Source organism: Lissotriton vulgaris, chromosome 10, assembly GCF_964263255.1.
Source record: "Lissotriton vulgaris chromosome 10, aLisVul1.2, whole genome shotgun sequence".
Classification (NCBI taxonomy): Eukaryota; Metazoa; Chordata; class Amphibia; order Caudata; family Salamandridae; genus Lissotriton; species Lissotriton vulgaris.
In genome coordinates, this window is record NC_141698.1 from 1,013,755,389 (window position 1) to 1,013,771,985 (window position 16,597).

Below are 16,597 nucleotides of genomic sequence, written 5' to 3' on the forward strand. Positions count from 1 at the left end.
CGATACCCTTATATTTCCCTGCAGAGTTTGCTCTCTGGGTCACGTGGGGCTTAGATGGTTTTTAAACACCAAACTGTCTCTTGAGACCCAGTATTTTATGCTATGATTCATCAGAAGTCAAACACAAATTGTGCTCCCTCCTGTGTGTGGACAAACGCCATCAGGTTCTACTGGTCACCACAGTCTGGTTCTAAAGAGATGGACAATGTAGCTTGCAGGAACGTGAGGATGCTGCACTATCGACTGACGTAATATTACAGGGATTATTATAATAGGCAGCGTTCAGAGACAGATATTGGAAAGATTATCTGTTGTGTGATGTGAATGTGTTCCGTGCATGCATGTAAAGGGTGTGGTAGTCTATCAATGGGATTCTTATTACTGAGATGTCTTATCGAGCTGCAAAGAAGAAAAGGACAGTGAATACATTTCTGAATGATGTGAAGAATAATGGATGAAGAAAGAAAGTTAATATTTGTTTGTGTACTTTTGAGCACTGTGATAGACGGCCTGGTGAACATAGTCTAAACATGAATTACGTTTGGATTTTGAGATGTCTTACTTGTAGGCAGCTTTGAGTATGGTGAGGTCTGTTGGGATCATGTATGATTCCATACTCTTTTCAGTTTGAATGTTTCCCTCTTCGTGGTAGTCATTTAGGTTTGATTCATCTAGCATGTGGCAGCAGGGATACTTGCACTTTTGCAATCAGTTGTAGGGCAGTGATGAACTGAATTTCAGAGAGTCGAATCCCACATTTGGGGAGTTAATAAAAGCATGAGGCCCCACTCATGCCTTTGAAAGTCTGGAATGGTGTTTAGAACTATGTCTTGGTGAAGGGTGTGATGTGATAGTGAGGCCAAATTGCAGGTAATGGTGTGAGGCAGGTTAGGCATGATGGTGAGGAATTCTCTTGTGTGTAGGTGATCATGGTACAACATGTTGTACCCCTTTAGGATGAGTTACTGAACTATAAGTAAATATATGGATGTTATTCAGATAAAGATTACATATCATCTGTTGTGTGGAAGTATGCCTACTTGTGTACTGCAGGTTTCATAGCTTAAGTAGTATTAAATGAGCATACAGAGAGTGCGTGTGAGACGGCGATGTGGTCTGGAGTCGGTGTGCAAAGTTATGTGGATGGAAATTTTCAGGACTGAGTGTGTGCTCGGTTGTTAGCGTATGGGCTATTGGGATGAGATATGCAATAAGTGTGGACATACACATTGTAGCTGGCCTGTGAGATACGGTATATGGGCTCAAGGTATAGCAATGCCAAACATAGTAATTTCTTGCTGTTTTGTTAGTTAGCTGTGACTACCTGTTGTACACCTTTCAGAGCCAGCTGAATAAGGCATGCGCCGTGTAGCATGACTATGCATGCAGCCACAAGAAAAACTGATAAAAAGAGCAGGAAATGGTTCTCGATGAAAGGTCGCTGAGCTACTCTCAGTAAAGCTGTAGGTCTGCAGGCCAATCGGACTGGAGGATTACATTGTGTTAAGGAACTCCAACTTAGAATGTGGGCATCAGTGCAGGAGGATGATGCTTCTTTTTGCTAGACTTAACATACTAAGGGGCCGATCATGATTGCGGTTTTTGCGCATCCTCCGGGCCGGCGGAAGACACCGCCGGCCCGGAGGATGTGGAAAAACCGCTGCGGAGACTCCAAAGACCCACCGCCATATTAGGATGGCTGGTGGGTCTTGAATTCCGTCCGCCGCTTTTCCGCTGCGGTCGCATTACGACCGCGGCGGAAAAGCCCTAATATGGTGGCGGTGTCTAACAGACACCGCCAGCCATATTAGGATGGTGGGAAAGACATGCTTTTCCGCTGCGGCTTTTCCGCCGTGGAAAAGCATACGGACTTTCACTTCGGAGGGCCCTGGGTGAAGTGGGTGTGGGGGTGCATATGGGGGGTAGCTATGGCACCCCCCTGCATTTGCGTGCACAAAGCAGCAGGCACTGCGCGGTGCCTGACGCTTTGTGCATGCAAATGTGATGCATACATTTTTAGCCTTGCGGCGGGTGCAGCTTAAAGCTGCACCCGCCGCAATGTTAAAGACAGAGGATGTGACCTCCACCCTAGCGGTCACATCCTAATCTGCTCAGAGGGAACGCCGCAGCCCCTGCGGACGTTCCCTCCTCCTCAGGGGTCGCGGACGGACTCAAGTCCGTCCGTGATCATAATCGGGCCCTTCGTTTTGAGCTTAAAGCACCCAGGGTGCACCCTTATCTTTTAAAATAATAATTTGAAAAGTAGCATGGTGTTTTTAAAAAGTAGACATTCTGGTGCCTCTAGAAACACAATTACACAAGGACCAACACAGAAGTCTAGAGATGTTCCAAATCACAGGATCTTACTCACCAACATTGGAAACCTTGTTTTCTTTTACAACACGTCCATTAGGAACTTGAATCCAAGTGCAGAAACCACTCCACCCGAGCACACAATCTACTTGATTCAAAGTCAGCTTTTTGTTTGCTCCTCATGCCCTTGGCAAAACTGCCACAACAAAACTCAGGAGACTATTGAGCCTGACTTGATTTGCAACATTGCTGGGACATTTTCTACAAATGCATGCGACAGAATTCTCCCTCGATGTTTTGGATCATCACCATGCCCAAGGAGAAAAAAAAAACTAACACACAACCAAATAATACAGGGTACAGAGAGGAGGTCCGTTTCACTTGCTCAGTAGTCATATCAGGCCTACAATAATGACTATGAAACGATCGTCAAAATGAACAATTCAAGATTTATGTGCAAATCCCCCTTTTCTGAAATGTTGTTTTAGCTCCATGGTGGGTGTCTATAGGTGCATTGATCTCCGTACCCTGGGTGTCTATAGGTGCGTTGGTCTCTGTGCTTATATAATGTAAGGTGGATTTGAAGAGTGCTGCTGGCCACCCATGAAGGTATCCAGGCACCAAACGTGTTTATGAACCCCTACTGCTTGCAATGTACACAATTTAAACCAATTGGCTTTATCAATGGTTGTTTGATATATACTGGAAGGTGTAAGAATAGTGTATGAGTCAAAAACGACCCAGCAATTTGCAGCTCTGCAGTTAGAATAAATTAGTGTTACTACAATGTAGTATCCTGCACATTCGAAAGCCTTAGCTAAAAGCACAAAAATGCCATGCAACTCTCAAATCACTGCCACACACCAACAAAACCACCACACTTGTCAAGTCGTGAAATTACCGAAACATTACTCTTGCACTGACATTCCTCAATGTTACACTTTCCCAGCTTTGGATTGCAGAATGAAATGTAAAAACACATGTTATGCTTAATAAACATATTTAAAACCAGATCAACAGGCATGTTTGTTGAGAGAGCTGGCCATGCTCTCAGAAATCATAGCATCAATGAGACATGGTGTTCGATAAGGATTATCAGCATAAGTTTCACAATATCCCATTTTTCTCCACCCCTCCGTAAAGACACCACATATTCTCTGTATGGATTGAGAGGATCTCTTTGGTTTTAATTTGATGAACCTCATACGATTATAAATATTCTGTGCACGCTGCATTGCACAACATGGATGTCAATGGGAGAAACATCAATTTGCTGCCCTCCTACCATTTATTTCCAAATTCTCAGGCTCTGGAGCACTAAAAAGTGAATTTGTAAAAGTTAAATTCAGGGACAAATACAATAATACTATATATTTATATATTTCAAAAGACCTCGAACAAAAACCTCCAGGAGTGCTCCCCCAGCAAAGGAGACCACCGGAGATAAGAAGCTAGAGCTGACCCAAGTTCAAGGTGAATTATTTTTTATTCAGTTTTCACCAACAGCATAACGTTTCGGCCTGCCCAGAGGCCTTGGTCGCATAACGTTAATGAGGCAGCAGTTACTTTTTAAAGTGCAAGAGTGCACCATCCTGTTACATGATTGGATATTATCACACATATATATCACACACAAAAGTAATGCTAATAATGCTAATAAATATATCATTTTTACAACATTTTAAAATGTTTATGAAAAAAATGTATTCCTTTCTCACCTTATCTTACCAACTTAATTGATAAACCACATTAGTCAGAAAGAACATAACACAGTAAGTGCTTTTGGATACAAAATGTGTTGTAGATTTTTTGAAGGTTAATTATTTGCAGTTATAAAAGAACAAAACCATCCAGGGATCTGGTGACACGCCCGTGGATGCTAAATCAACGAGTTCCCAAGCCAAACGTGGCAATCATATAAAACTATTCATAAAAACCATGATTTGTAGGTAGTGAGATGGGATCGGGGGAAAAGCAGACATTTGTGATAAAGAAGAGGAATTTCAAGCTTGATCCAACTTAGTCACCAACTACCAGGTGAAAACAAAGCAGACATGAAAGCATCAGCTCTTTCACAACAGAATCAAGTAATGACGCAAAATCAACTAGTTGTGGGAAAAAGTGCACATTGCACAAAACAAAACACTTCTCAGAAGAGAAAGTAAACCGTGGAATTCAGCAGAAGTAGATCAAGATACGAAGGAAACAGGGGGCTTTCTGTATAATGCTTCACGGTATGTTACATAAAAGTATGTAACAGATCCTTTTTACATAAAGCACAAATTCTATTATACATTACACTGGTCGCAATTTGCAAACAGTATTTTTTTTACAGTGTAGAATTTTGTGAACCGACCTATGGACTAATATGTCAGTTCGGAAAGTTCCGAATCAGAGTGGGCCGCAATCGGATCGACCTCCTCAACACTCATGTGGTATGTCGCACATTGTTGCTCGCTCTTTTGGACACAATCATAGGAATGGGGACCTGCAAGAGCTAATGGACCATGATCTTTGTGAGTGTGTTTAAATAAAGAAAACTTTTTTAAAAATTGCATGTTGTTTTCCTTAAAGAAAATGAGACTATGTGTACATTTTTTACGTTTAACAGAGAATGGGAGTGGCCCAGTGGACCACCAGTCAGCTCGCCCTCAAATGTTTAACATTCGCAATGAGCCCTCTTCCCTTCTGCGAATGGGTTATCACCTAAATTTGGGGTCGCTAACCTTTCAATGGATTGCTAATGGAATTACGTTGGCAAACTATTGATAAATTGCACTCTGATTTGTTATTCGGAAAAGAGGTCCACAACACCCTCTTCCAAAATACCAAATTTGTTTCTAGTTGCAATTCTATTTCAGGAGCTGATAAAACTTTACAGACTCCAATAGTTTTTTTGCGGTTGGAAACTCAGTTTAGGAGAATTTATGAAGAAAATAATGGACAGTACACGTGGCCCTAGATTTATGTATATAATCTATGTATTGCTAAAACAGATTACTAAATCAGTAAATCGGTGTACTGTCTGCACAGGTAAGAAAAACTATTTACAGTCTGCTATGACTAGATCTAATCCTTAATCTTTTAATAGGTGTTAAAGCTATTTTCATGGAAGTACCAATGACATCCTAAACACAGATTTATAGAATTCTGAAATAAAAGACCAGGGGCCAGATGTACAGAGCCTTTTTTGCAAATAAAAACCATGAGATTCACAAATCACATGTTTTGTGAACTCGAAATGGCTTTTCAGGTACACTGTAAACCTATTATGCAAGTTGGAAAAGCCTTTACAAGAAATGATCGAGAGAAAGGTACCTACATTATCGTAGTGCTTTTTCACAATAGGCTCATAAAATCCAATGGCCTCTTTGTACTTGTTCTCCTGCATGAACAAGACATGAGCCACATTCAGCTTCCATACGTCGTGCTCGTTGCAAAACTCCACCGACTTCCGGAAGATTTTCTCCACCATTTGGTAATTCTCCATGTTCCAGTAGATTTTTGCTTGTGCCATCAGTACTGGGATGTACCTTAGAATGAGAAATATGTTAATACTGAAATTGTGAAACATAGTTTTAAAGACCTTACTTGTGCAGGTAAAGTCTAGAGGAATAAATAACATTAGCTTGGTCCAAGACTGTTATTGGGCACATCATTTCCCACTCACTTTGCTGGTCTACTATTTAAAATGCTGCCTATTTATCGGCCTGCCCTGAAGCGATAATTACATTAATAGAAAGCACGTCCGTTTGACCAATAATTAAAACCCGTGATTTTGTTGGCTTGCAATATCATTCATAGAAAAGGAAACCTCTTATAGATGTGTAATCAACTGAGAAAATAATTTACAAATATGTTATGCAATCAATCTGAAGAAGAAAACGTAAGGGAAGCTCGACACAATCTAACATACAATAACATAATCCTCTTCTCTTACAGGAGTTTCTTGATTAAAATAGATCAGTGGAAGGAGTAATAAAAAAAGACTATGGATACATTTCGTCTATTTTCCATGGGGCAGGAGGGTTCCTATAGCATTGCACCAGTATTATTTAAACACAGTTACTTCAAGCCTTTTATAGCACCACATTACAGCGGTCTTATATCACATCAAAGCATACTTAACAACGTCCATGCACTTATATTAATCACAGGAACACAAGGACTAGATACAGAAGGCTACGTTTCTGAGTGATACAAACTAATGCTAAGAATTCAATGTCTAAAAACGTACACGAGTAAGTTATGAGAACCGTATTCTAGTTTGTGTGAAGATCATGCGAATGGAGCCCTCCGCTTCGCGGCTCAGAGGGTATCCCTTTACAGGCAGAAAGATTCAAATCCAAGCCTCATTTAAACAATTTAAGGAATAAACATCTAGGGCTTCAGTGATCATGGGCTTAGGATAACTCTGCACTGACATGAATGGTTAACATTGATTACAGAACAAGGACAGGGGATCGGTATTTTTGAAGTTAAGATAGATGGCAAGAAGGAGAGCAAGCCATGGGTAGGTGGGAAAGTTTGAAATAAAACAGATCGGCTCTCATGCAGACAATGGATTTAATTACATTTTTATTTTGCAGCGGTTATATCTTTTAAGATAGGAAACATTCGCAACTACTAGTAGAACTAAAAAAATAGTATTTCGTGCGTAACCTGAGCTGCTACAGGTATTGCAGGAACAGTGGACGAGTTAAGCAGAAGGATTGCTAGGGAAATGAGGGTGTAACAGCCCACAGATCGTTCAGAGAATGGTAAGGGAAGTGAAGTGATGAACAGTGAATTAACGTTTTTAGGGGGAGGAAATTGGAGACGTGAAGTATAGAGAATGCGGGAAAGAGAGTTAGAAATACTGCACCCAAGAACAATGCTTTGGGTCATAGTTTCAGTACAACCACGTTTAACAAAGTTAGCCCAAATACATGACTATCTAGGAGGGAGTTTGTGACAGAGAGAACAAGCATTGGAAATGCAATAGGGCTCGCATTAGGAAAGTTTGAGCTATTGGTCTTATAAATGAAATTTTTTTTTCTTTATGTGTTTTTTTTTAAATAGCTAAATTAATAGCTTTGTCATTTACAATGCCAATAGTTATAACTTTCGCAAATGTGACACCTATAGCATTTGTAATGCAACATGTTTTGTATTTACGTGACTTAGATGTATTGATATAACAAATAACAATGGCTTTTAATTTTTAAAAATAATTAATACTTAAATAATTTATTTAATTTGTAATGGCAATAGCTTAAACTTTTGTAAATAACTTTTGTGAAGATTATGTTCAGTGTTTTTTATTGTGACGAAAATTCAAGAACAGAAGTGAAATATTAACATCTTTTTGTGATTTGTAATAAAGCGTGACAGCTTGAAAACAGCTTGAAACATTGAAAGAACATATTTGTACCAGTGATGCTGTGGTTGCGCTGAGAGATGCTGTGGTTGCGCTGAGAGATGCTGTGGTTGCGCTGAGAGATGCTGTGGTTGCGCTGAGTGATGATGTGGTTGCGCTGAGTGGTGTGTGCATCGGTGGAGCTTAGCGGGTGCATCAGTGGAGCTGTTTGGGGGGTGCATTGGTGGAGCTTAGTTGGAGCATCGGCGGAGCTGTGTGGTGGGTGCATCGGTGGAGCTGTGGTGGGTGCCTCGGCGGAGCTGTGTGGTGGGTGCATCTGCGGAGCTGTGTGGAGGGTGCATCGGCGGAGCTGTGTGGTGGGTTCATCGGCGGAACTGTGTGGTGGGTGCATCGGTGGAGCTGTGTGGTGGGTGCATCGGTGGAGCTGTGTGGTGGGTGCCTCGATGGAGCTGTGTGCTGGGTGCCTCGGTGGAGCTGTGTGGTGGGTGCCTCGGTGGAGCTGTATGGTGGGTGCCTCGGTGGAGCTGTGTGGTGGGTGCATCGGTGGAGCTGTGTGGTGGGGGCATCGGTGGAGCTGTGTCGGTGGAGCTGTGTGGTGGGTGCATCGGTGGAGCTGGGTGGTGGGTGCATTGGTGGAGCTGTGTCGGTGGAGCTGTGTGGTGGCTGCATCGGTGGAGCTGTGTGGTGGGTGCATCTGTGGAGCTGTGTGGTGGGTGCATCGGTGGAGCTGTGTGGTGGGTGCATCGGTGGAGCTGGGTGGTGGGTGCATCGGTGGAGCTGTGTGGTGGCTGCATCGGTGGAGCTGTAAGTGGGTGCATCGGTGGAGCTGTGTGGTGGGTGCATCGGTGAAGCTGTGTGGTGGGTGCATCGGTGGAGCTGTGTGGTGGGGGCATCTGTGGAGCTCTGTGGTGGGGGCATCTGTGGAAATTGTGGTGGGGCATCTGTGGAGCTCTGTGGTGGGTGCATCGGTGGAGATGTGTCGGTGGAGCTGTATGGTGGTTGCATCAGTGGATCTGTGTGGTGGATGCATCGGCGGAGCTGTGTGGTGGGTGCATCGGCGGAGCTGTGTGGTGGGTGCATCGGTGGAGCTGTGTGGTGGGTGCATCGGTGGAGCTGTGTGGTGGGTGCATCGGTGGAGCTGTGTGGTGGGTGCCTCGGTGGAGCTGTGTGGTGGGTGCCTCGATGTGGCTGTGTGCTGGGTGCCTCGGCGGAGCTGTGTGGTGGGTGCATCAGCGGAGCTGTGTGGTGGGTGCATCGGCGGAGCTGTGTGGTGGGTGCATCGGCGGAGCTGTGTGGTGGGTGCATCGGCGGAGCTGTGTGGTGGGTGCATCGGCGGAGCTGTGTGGTGGGTGCATCGGCGGAGCTGTGTGGTGGGTGCCTCGGTGGAGCTGTGTGGTGGGTGCCTCGGTGTAGCTGTGTGCATCGGTGGAGCTGCGTGGTGGGTGCCTCGGTGGAGCTGTATGGTGGGTGCCTCGGTGGAGCTGTGTGGTGGGTGCATCGGTGGAGCTGTGTGGTGGGTGCATCGGTGGAGCTGTGTCGGTGGAGCTGTGTGGTGGGTGCATCGGTGGTTGTGGGTGCATCGGTGGAGCTGTGTGGTGGCTTCATCGGTGGAGCTGTGTGGTGGGTGCATCGGCGGAGCTGTGTGGTGGGTGCATTGGTGGAGCTGTGTGGTGGGGGCATCGGTGGAACTGTGTGGTGGGTGCATCGGTGGAGCTGTGTGGTGGGTGCCTTGGTGGAGCTGTGTCAGTGGAGCTGTGTGGTGGGTCTGCATCGGTGGAGCTGTGTGGTGGGTGCCTCGGTGGAGCTGTGTGGTGGGTGCCTTGGTGGAGCTGTGTGGTGGGTGCATCGGTGGAGCTGTGTGGTGGGTGCCTCTGTGGAGATGTGTGGTGGGTGCATTGGTGGAGCTGTGTCAGTGGAGCTGTGTGGTGGGTGCATCGGTGGAGCTGTGTGGTGGGTGCCTCGGTGGAGCTGTGTGGTGGGTGCCTCTGTGGAGCTGTGTGGTGGGTGCATTGGTGGAGCTGTGTCAGTGGAGCTGTGTGGTGGGTGCATCGGTGGAGCTGTGTGGTGGGTGCATCGGTGGAGCTGTGTGGTGGGTGCCTCGGTGGAGCTGTGTGGTGGGTGCCTTGGTGGAGCTGTGTGGTGGGTGCATCGGTGGAGCTGTGTGGTGGGTGCCTCTGTGGAGCTGTGTGGTGGGTGCATTGGTGGAGCTGTGTCAGTGGAGCTGTGTGGTGGGTGCATCGGTGGAGCTGTGTGGTGGGTGCATCGGTGGAGCTGTGTGGTGGGTGCCTCGGTGGAGCTGTGTGGTGGGTGCCTTGGTGGAGCTGTGTGGTGGGTGCATCGGTGGAGCTGTGTGGTGGGTGCCTCGGTGTAGCTGTGTGCTGGGTGCATCGGTGGAGCTGTGTGCATCGGCGGAGCTGTGTGGTGGGTGCATCGGCGGAGCTGTGTGGTGGGTGCCTCGGTGGAGCTGTGTGGTGGGTGCCTCGGTGTAGCTGTGTGCTGGGTGCATCGGTGGAGCTGCGTGGTGGGTGCCTCGGTGGAGCTGTATGGTGGGTGCCTCGGTGGAGCTGTGTGGTGGGTGCATCGGTGGAGCTGTGTGGTGGGTGCATCAGTGGAGCTGTGTCGGTGGAGCTGTGTGGTGGGTGCATCGGTGGTTGTGGGTGCATCGGTGGAGCTGTGTGGTGGCTTCATCGGTGGAGCTGTGTGGTGGGTGCATCGGCGGAGCTGTGTGGTGGGTGCATCGGTGGAGCTGTGTGGTGGGGGCATCGGTGGAGCTGTGTGGTGGGGGCATCGGTGGAGCTGTGTAGGTGGAGCTGTGTGGTGGGTGCCTTGGTGGAGCTGTATGGTGGGTGCCTTGGTGGAGCTGTGTGGTGGGTGCATCGGTGGAGCTGTGTGGTGGGTGCCTCTGTGGAGCTGTGTGGTGGGTGCATTGGTGGAGCTGTGTCAGTGGAGCTGTGTGGTGGGTGCATCGGTGGAGCTGTGTGGTGGGTGCCTCGGTGGAGCTGTGTGGTGGGTGCCTTGGTGGAGCTGTGTGGTGGGTGCATCGGTGGAGCTGTGTGGTGGGGGCATCTGTGGAGCTCTGTGGTGGGGGCATCTGTGGAAATTGTGGTGGGGGCATCTGTGGAGCTCTGTGGTGGGTGAATCGGTGGAGCTGTGTGGTGGGTGCCTCTGTGGAGCTGTGTGGTGGGTGCATTGGTGGAGCTGTGTCAGTGGAGCTGTGTGGTGGGTGCATCGGTGGAGCTGTGTGGTGGGTGCCTCGGTGGAGCTGTGTGGTGGGTGCCTCTGTGGAGCTGTGTGGTGGGTGCATTGGTGGAGCTGTGTCAGTGGAGCTGTGTGGTGGGTGCATCGGTGGAGCTGTGTGGTGGGTGCATCGGTGGAGCTGTGTGGTGGGTGCCTCGGTGGAGCTGTGTGGTGGGTGCCTTGGTGGAGCTGTGTGGTGGGTGCATCGGTGGAGCTGTGTGGTGGGTGCCTCTGTGGAGCTGTGTGGTGGGTGCATTGGTGGAGCTGTGTCAGTGGAGCTGTGTGATGGGTGCCTCGGTGGAGCTGTGTGGTGGGTGCCTCGGTGGAGCAGTGTGGTGGGTGCCTCGTTGGAGCTGTGTGGTGGGTGCCTTGGTGGAGCAGTGTGGTGGGTGCCTCGGTGGAGCTGTGTGGTGGGTGCCTCGGTGGAGCTGTGTGGTGGGTGCCTCGGTGGAGCTGTGTGGTAGTTGCATCAGGGGAGCTGTGTGGTGGGTGCATCAGGGGAGCTGTGTCGGTGGAGCTGTGTGGTGGTTGCATCAGTGGAGCTGTGTCGGTGGAGCTGTGTGGTGGGTGCATCGGTGGAGTTGTGTGGTGGGTGCCTCGGTGGAGCTGTGTGCTGGGTGCCTCGGTGGAGCTGTGTGGTGGGTGCCTCGGTGGAGCTGTATGGTGGGTGCCTCGGTGGAGCTGTGTGGTGGGTGCATCGGTGGAGCTGTGTGGTGGGTGCATCGGTGGAGCTGTGTCGGTGGAGCTGTGTGGTGGGTGCATCGGTGGAGCTGGGTGGTGGGTGCATTGGTGGAGCTGTGTCGGTGGAGCTGTGTGGTGGCTGCATCGGTGGAGCTGTGTGGTGGGTGCATCGGTGGAGCTGTGTGGTGGGTGCATCGGTGGAGCTGGGTGGTGGGTGCATCGGTGGAGCTGTGTGGTGGCTGCATCGGTGGAGCTGTAAGTGGGTGCATCGGTGGAGCTGTGTGGTGGGTGCATCGGTGAAGCTGTGTGGTGGGTGCATCGGTGGAGCTGTGTGGTGGGGGCATCTGTGGAGCTCTGTGGTGGGGGCATCTGTGGAAATTGTGGTGGGGCATCTGTGGAGCTCTGTGGTGGGTGCATCGGTGGAGATGTGTCGGTGGAGCTGTATGGTGGTTGCATCAGTGGAGCTGTGTGGTGGATGCATCGGCGGAGCTGTGTGGTGGGTGCATCGGCGGAGCTGTGTGGTGGGTGCATCGGTGGAGCTGTGTGGTGGGTGCATCGGTGGAGCTGTGTGGTGGGTGCCTCGGTGGAGCTGTGTGGTGGGTGCCTCGGTGTGGCTGTGTGCTGGGTGCCTCGGCGGAGCTGTGTGGTGGGTGCATCGGCGGAGCTGTGTGGTGGGTGCATCGGCGGAGCTGTGTGGTGGGTGCATCGGCGGAGCTGTGTGGTGGGTGCATCGGCGGAGCTGTGTGGTGGGTGCATCGGCGGAGCTGTGTGGTGGGTGCATCGGCGGAGCTGTGTGGTGGGTGCATCGGCGGAGCTGTGTGGTGGGTGCCTCGGTGGAGCTGTGTGGTGGGTGCCTCGGTGTAGCTGTGCGCTGGGTGCATCGGTGGAGCTGCGTGGTGGGTGCCTCGGTGGAGCTGTATGGTGGGTGCCTCGGTGGAGCTGTGTGATGGGTGCATCGGTGGAGCTGTGTGGTGGGTGCATCGGTGGAGCTGTGTCGGTGGAGCTGTGTGGTGGGTGCATCAGCGGAGCTGTGTGGTGGGTGCATCGGCGGAGCTGTGTGGTGGGTGCATCGGCGGAGCTGTGTGGTGGGTGCATCGGCGGAGCTGTGTGGTGGGTGCATCGGCGGAGCTGTGTGGTGGGTGCATCGGCGGAGCTGTGTGGTGGGTGCCTCGGTGGAGCTGTGTGGTGGGTGCCTCGGTGTAGCTGTGCGCTGGGTGCATCGGTGGAGCTGCGTGGTGGGTGCCTCGGTGGAGCTGTGTGGTGGGTGCATCGGTGGAGCTGTGTGGTGGGTGCATCGGTGGAGCTGTGTCGGTGGAGCTGTGTGGTGGGTGCATCGGTGGTTGTGGGTGCATCGGTGGAGCTGTGTGGTGGGGGCATCGGCGGAGCTGTGTGGTGGGTGCATCGGTGGAGCTGTGTGGTGGGGGCATCGGTGGAACTGTGTGGTGGGTGCATCGGTGGAGCTGTGTGGTGGGTGCCTCGGTGGAGCTGTGTGGTGGGTGCCTCGGTGTAGCTGTGCGCTGGGTGCATCGGTGGAGCTGTGTGGTGGGTGCCTCGGTGGAGCTGTGTGGTGGGTGCCTCGGTGTGGCTGTGTGCTGGGTGCCTCGGCGGAGCTGTGTGGTGGGTGCATCAGCGGAGCTGTGTGGTGGGTGCATCGGCGGAGCTGTGTGGTGGGTGCATCGGCGGAGCTGTGTGGTGGGTGCATCGGCGGAGCTGTGTGGTGGGTGCATCGGCGGAGCTGTGTGGTGGGTGCATCGGCGGAGCTGTGTGGTGGGTGCATCGGCGGAGCTGTGTGGTGGGTGCATCGGCGGAGCTGTGTGGTGGGTGCCTCGGTGGAGCTGTGTGGTGGGTGCCTCGGTGTAGCTGTGCGCTGGGTGCATCGGTGGAGCTGCGTGGTGGGTGCCTCGGTGGAGCTGTATGGTGGGTGCCTCGGTGGAGCTGTGTGGTGGGTGCATCGGTGGAGCTGTGTGGTGGGTGCATCGGTGGAGCTGTGTCGGTGGAGCTGTGTGGTGGGTGCATCGGTGGTTGTGGGTGCATCGGTGGAGCTGTGTGGTGGCTTCATCGGTGGAGCTGTGTGGTGGGTGCATCGGCGGAGCTGTGTGGTGGGTGCATCGGTGGAGCTGTGTGGTGGGGGCATCGGTGGAACTGTGTGGTGGGTGCATCGGAGGAGCTGTGTAGGTGGAGCTGTGTGGTGGGTGCCTTGGTGGAGCTGTATGGTGGGTGCCTTGGTGGAGCTGTGTGGTGGGTGCATCGGTGGAGCTGTGTGGTGGGTGCCTCTGTGGAGCTGTGTGGTGGGTGCATTGGTGGAGCTGTGTCAGTGGAGCTTTGTGGTGGGTGCATCGGTGGAGCTGTGTGGTGGGTGCCTCGGTGGAGCTGTGTGGTGGGTGCCTTGGTGGAGCTGTGTGGTGGGTGCATCGGTGGAGCTGTGTGGTGGGTGCCTCGGTGGAGCTGTGTGGTGGGTGCCTCTGTGGAGCTGTGTGGTGGGTGCATTGGTGGAGCTGTGTCAGTGGAGCTGTGTGGTGGGTGCATCGGTGGAGCTGTGTGGTGGGTGCATCGGTGGAGCTGTGTGGTGGGTGCCTCGGTGGAGCTGTGTGGTGGGTGCCTTGGTGGAGCTGTGTGGTGGGTGCATCGGTGGAGCTGTGTGGTGGGTGCCTCTGTGGAGCTGTGTGGTGGGTGCATTGGTGGAGCTGTGTCAGTGGAGCTGTGTGATGGGTGCCTCGGTGGAGCTGTGTGGTGGGTGCCTCGGTGGAGCAGTGTGGTGGGTGCCTCGTTGGAGCTGTGTGGTGGGTGCCTCGGTGGAGCAGTGTGGTGGGTGCCTCGGTGGAGCTGTGTGGTGGGTGCCTCGGTGGAGCTGTGTGGTGGGTGCCTCGGTGGAGCTGTGTGGTAGTTGCATCAGGGGAGCTGTGTGGTGGGTGCATCAGGGGAGCTGTGTCGGTGGAGCTGTGTGGTGGTTGCATCAGTGGAGCTGTGTCGGTGGAGCTGTGTGGTGGGTGCATCGGTGGTTGTGGGTGCATCGGTGGAGCTGTGTGGTGGCTTCATCGGTGGAGCTGTGTGGTGGATGCATCGGCGGAGCTGTGTGGTGGGTGCATCGGTGGAGCTGTGTGGTGGGGGCATCGGTGGAACTGTGTGGTGGGTGCATCGGTGGAGCTGTGTCGGTGGAGCTGTGTGGTGGTTGCATCAGTGGAGCTGTGTGGTGGGTGCATCCGTGGAGCTGTGTCGGTGGAGCTGTGTGGTGGGTGCCTCGGTGGAGCTGTGTGGTGGGTGCCTTGGTGGAGCTGTGTGGTGGGTGCATCTGTGGAGCTGTGTGGTGGGTGCATCTGTGGAGCTGTGTGGTGGGTGCCTCGGTGGAGCTGTGTGGTGGGTGCCTCGGTGGAGCTGTGTGGTGGGTGCCTCGGTGGAGCTGTGTGGTGGGTGCTTCAGTGGAGCTGTGTGGTGGGTGCATCGGTGGAGCTGTGTGGTGGGTGGCTCTGTGGAGCTGTGTGGTGGGTGCCTCGGTGGAGCTGTGTGGTGGGTGCATAGGTGGAGCTGTGTGGTGGGTGCATAGGTGGAGCTGTGTGGTGGGTGCCTCGGTGGAGCTGTGTGGTGGGTGCCTCGGTGGAGCTGTGTGGTGGGTGCTTCAGTGGAGCTGTGTGGTGGGTGCATCGGTGGAGCTGTGTGGTGGGTGGCTCTGTGGAGCTGTGTGGTGGGTGCCTCGGTGGAGCTGTGTGGTGGGTGCATAGGTGGAGCTGTGTGGTGGGTGCATCGGTGGAGCTGTGTGGTGGGTGCCTCGGTGGAACTGTGTGGTGGGTGCATCGGTGGAGCTGTGTAGGTGGAGCTGTGTGGTGGGTGCCTTGGTGGAGCTTTATGGTGGGTGCCTTGGTGGAGCTGTGTGGTGGGTGCATCGGTGGAGCTGTGTGGTGGGTGCCTCTGTGGAGCTGTGTGGTGGGTGCATTGGTGGAGCTGTGTCAGTGGAGCTGTGTGGTGGGTGCATCGGTGGAGCTGTGTGGTGGGTGCCTCGGTGGAGCTGTGTGGTTGGTGCATCGGTGGAGCTGTGTGGTGGGTGCATCTGTGGAGCTGTGTGGTGGGTGCATCTGTGGAGCTGGGTGGTGGGTGCATCGGTGGAGCTGTGTCGGTGGAGCTGTGTGGTGGGTGCATCGGTGGTTGTGGGTGCATCGGTGGAGCTGTGTGGTGGCTTCATCGGTGGAGCTGTGTGGTGGGTGCATAGGTGGAGCTGTATGGTGGGTGCCTCGGTGGAGCTGTGTGGTGGGTGCATCGGTGGAGCTGTGTGGTGGGTGCATCGGTGGAGCTGTGTCGGTGGAGCTGTGTGGTGGGTGCATCGGTGGTTGTGGGTGCATCGGTGGAGCTGTGTGGTGGCTTCATCGGTGGAGCTGTGTGGTGGGTGCATCGGCGGAGCTGTGTGGTGGGTGCATCGGTGGAGCTGTGTGGTGGGGGCATCGGTGGAACTGTGTGGTGGGTGCATCGGTGGAGCTGTGTGGTGGGTGCCTCGGTGGAGCTGTGTGGTGGGTGCCTCGGTGTAGCTGTGCGCTGGGTGCATCGGTGGAGCTGTGTGGTGGGTGCCTCGGTGGAGCTGTGTGGTGGGTGCCTCGGTGTGGCTGTGTGCTGGGTGCCTCGGCGGAGCTGTGTGGTGGGTGCATCAGCGGAGCTGTGTGGTGGGTGCATCGGCGGAGCTGTGTGGTGGGTGCATCGGCGGAGCTGTGTGGTGGGTGCATCGGCGGAGCTGTGTGGTGGGTGCATCGGCGGAGCTGTGTGGTGGGTGCATCGGCGGAGCTGTGTGGTGGGTGCCTCGGTGGAGCTGTGTGGTGGGTGCCTCGGTGTAGCTGTGCGCTGGGTGCATCGGTGGAGCTGCGTGGTGGGTGCCTCGGTGGAGCTGTATGGTGGGTGCCTCGGTGGAGCTGTGTGGTGGGTGCATCGGTGGAGCTGTGTGGTGGGTGCATCGGTGGAGCTGTGTCGGTGGAGCTGTGTGGTGGGTGCATCGGTGGTTGTGGGTGCATCGGTGGAGCTGTGTGGTGG

The 16,597-nt window shown here is 52.9% G+C and overlaps 1 protein-coding gene across 2 annotated transcripts in view; it reads right to left on the reverse strand.

The window, feature by feature from the left end:
- LOC147689172 (intraflagellar transport protein 70A) overlaps positions 1-16,597 on the reverse strand; it is a 232,294-nt gene that overhangs the window by 53,769 nt on the left and 161,928 nt on the right. For both annotated transcript variants that reach the window (XM_086942064.1, XM_086942065.1), the window contains one exon: positions 5,636-5,846. In XM_086942064.1, the coding sequence (XP_086798190.1) occupies positions 5,636-5,846 (211 nt within the window). The remainder of the gene's footprint in view (positions 1-5,635; positions 5,847-16,597) is intronic.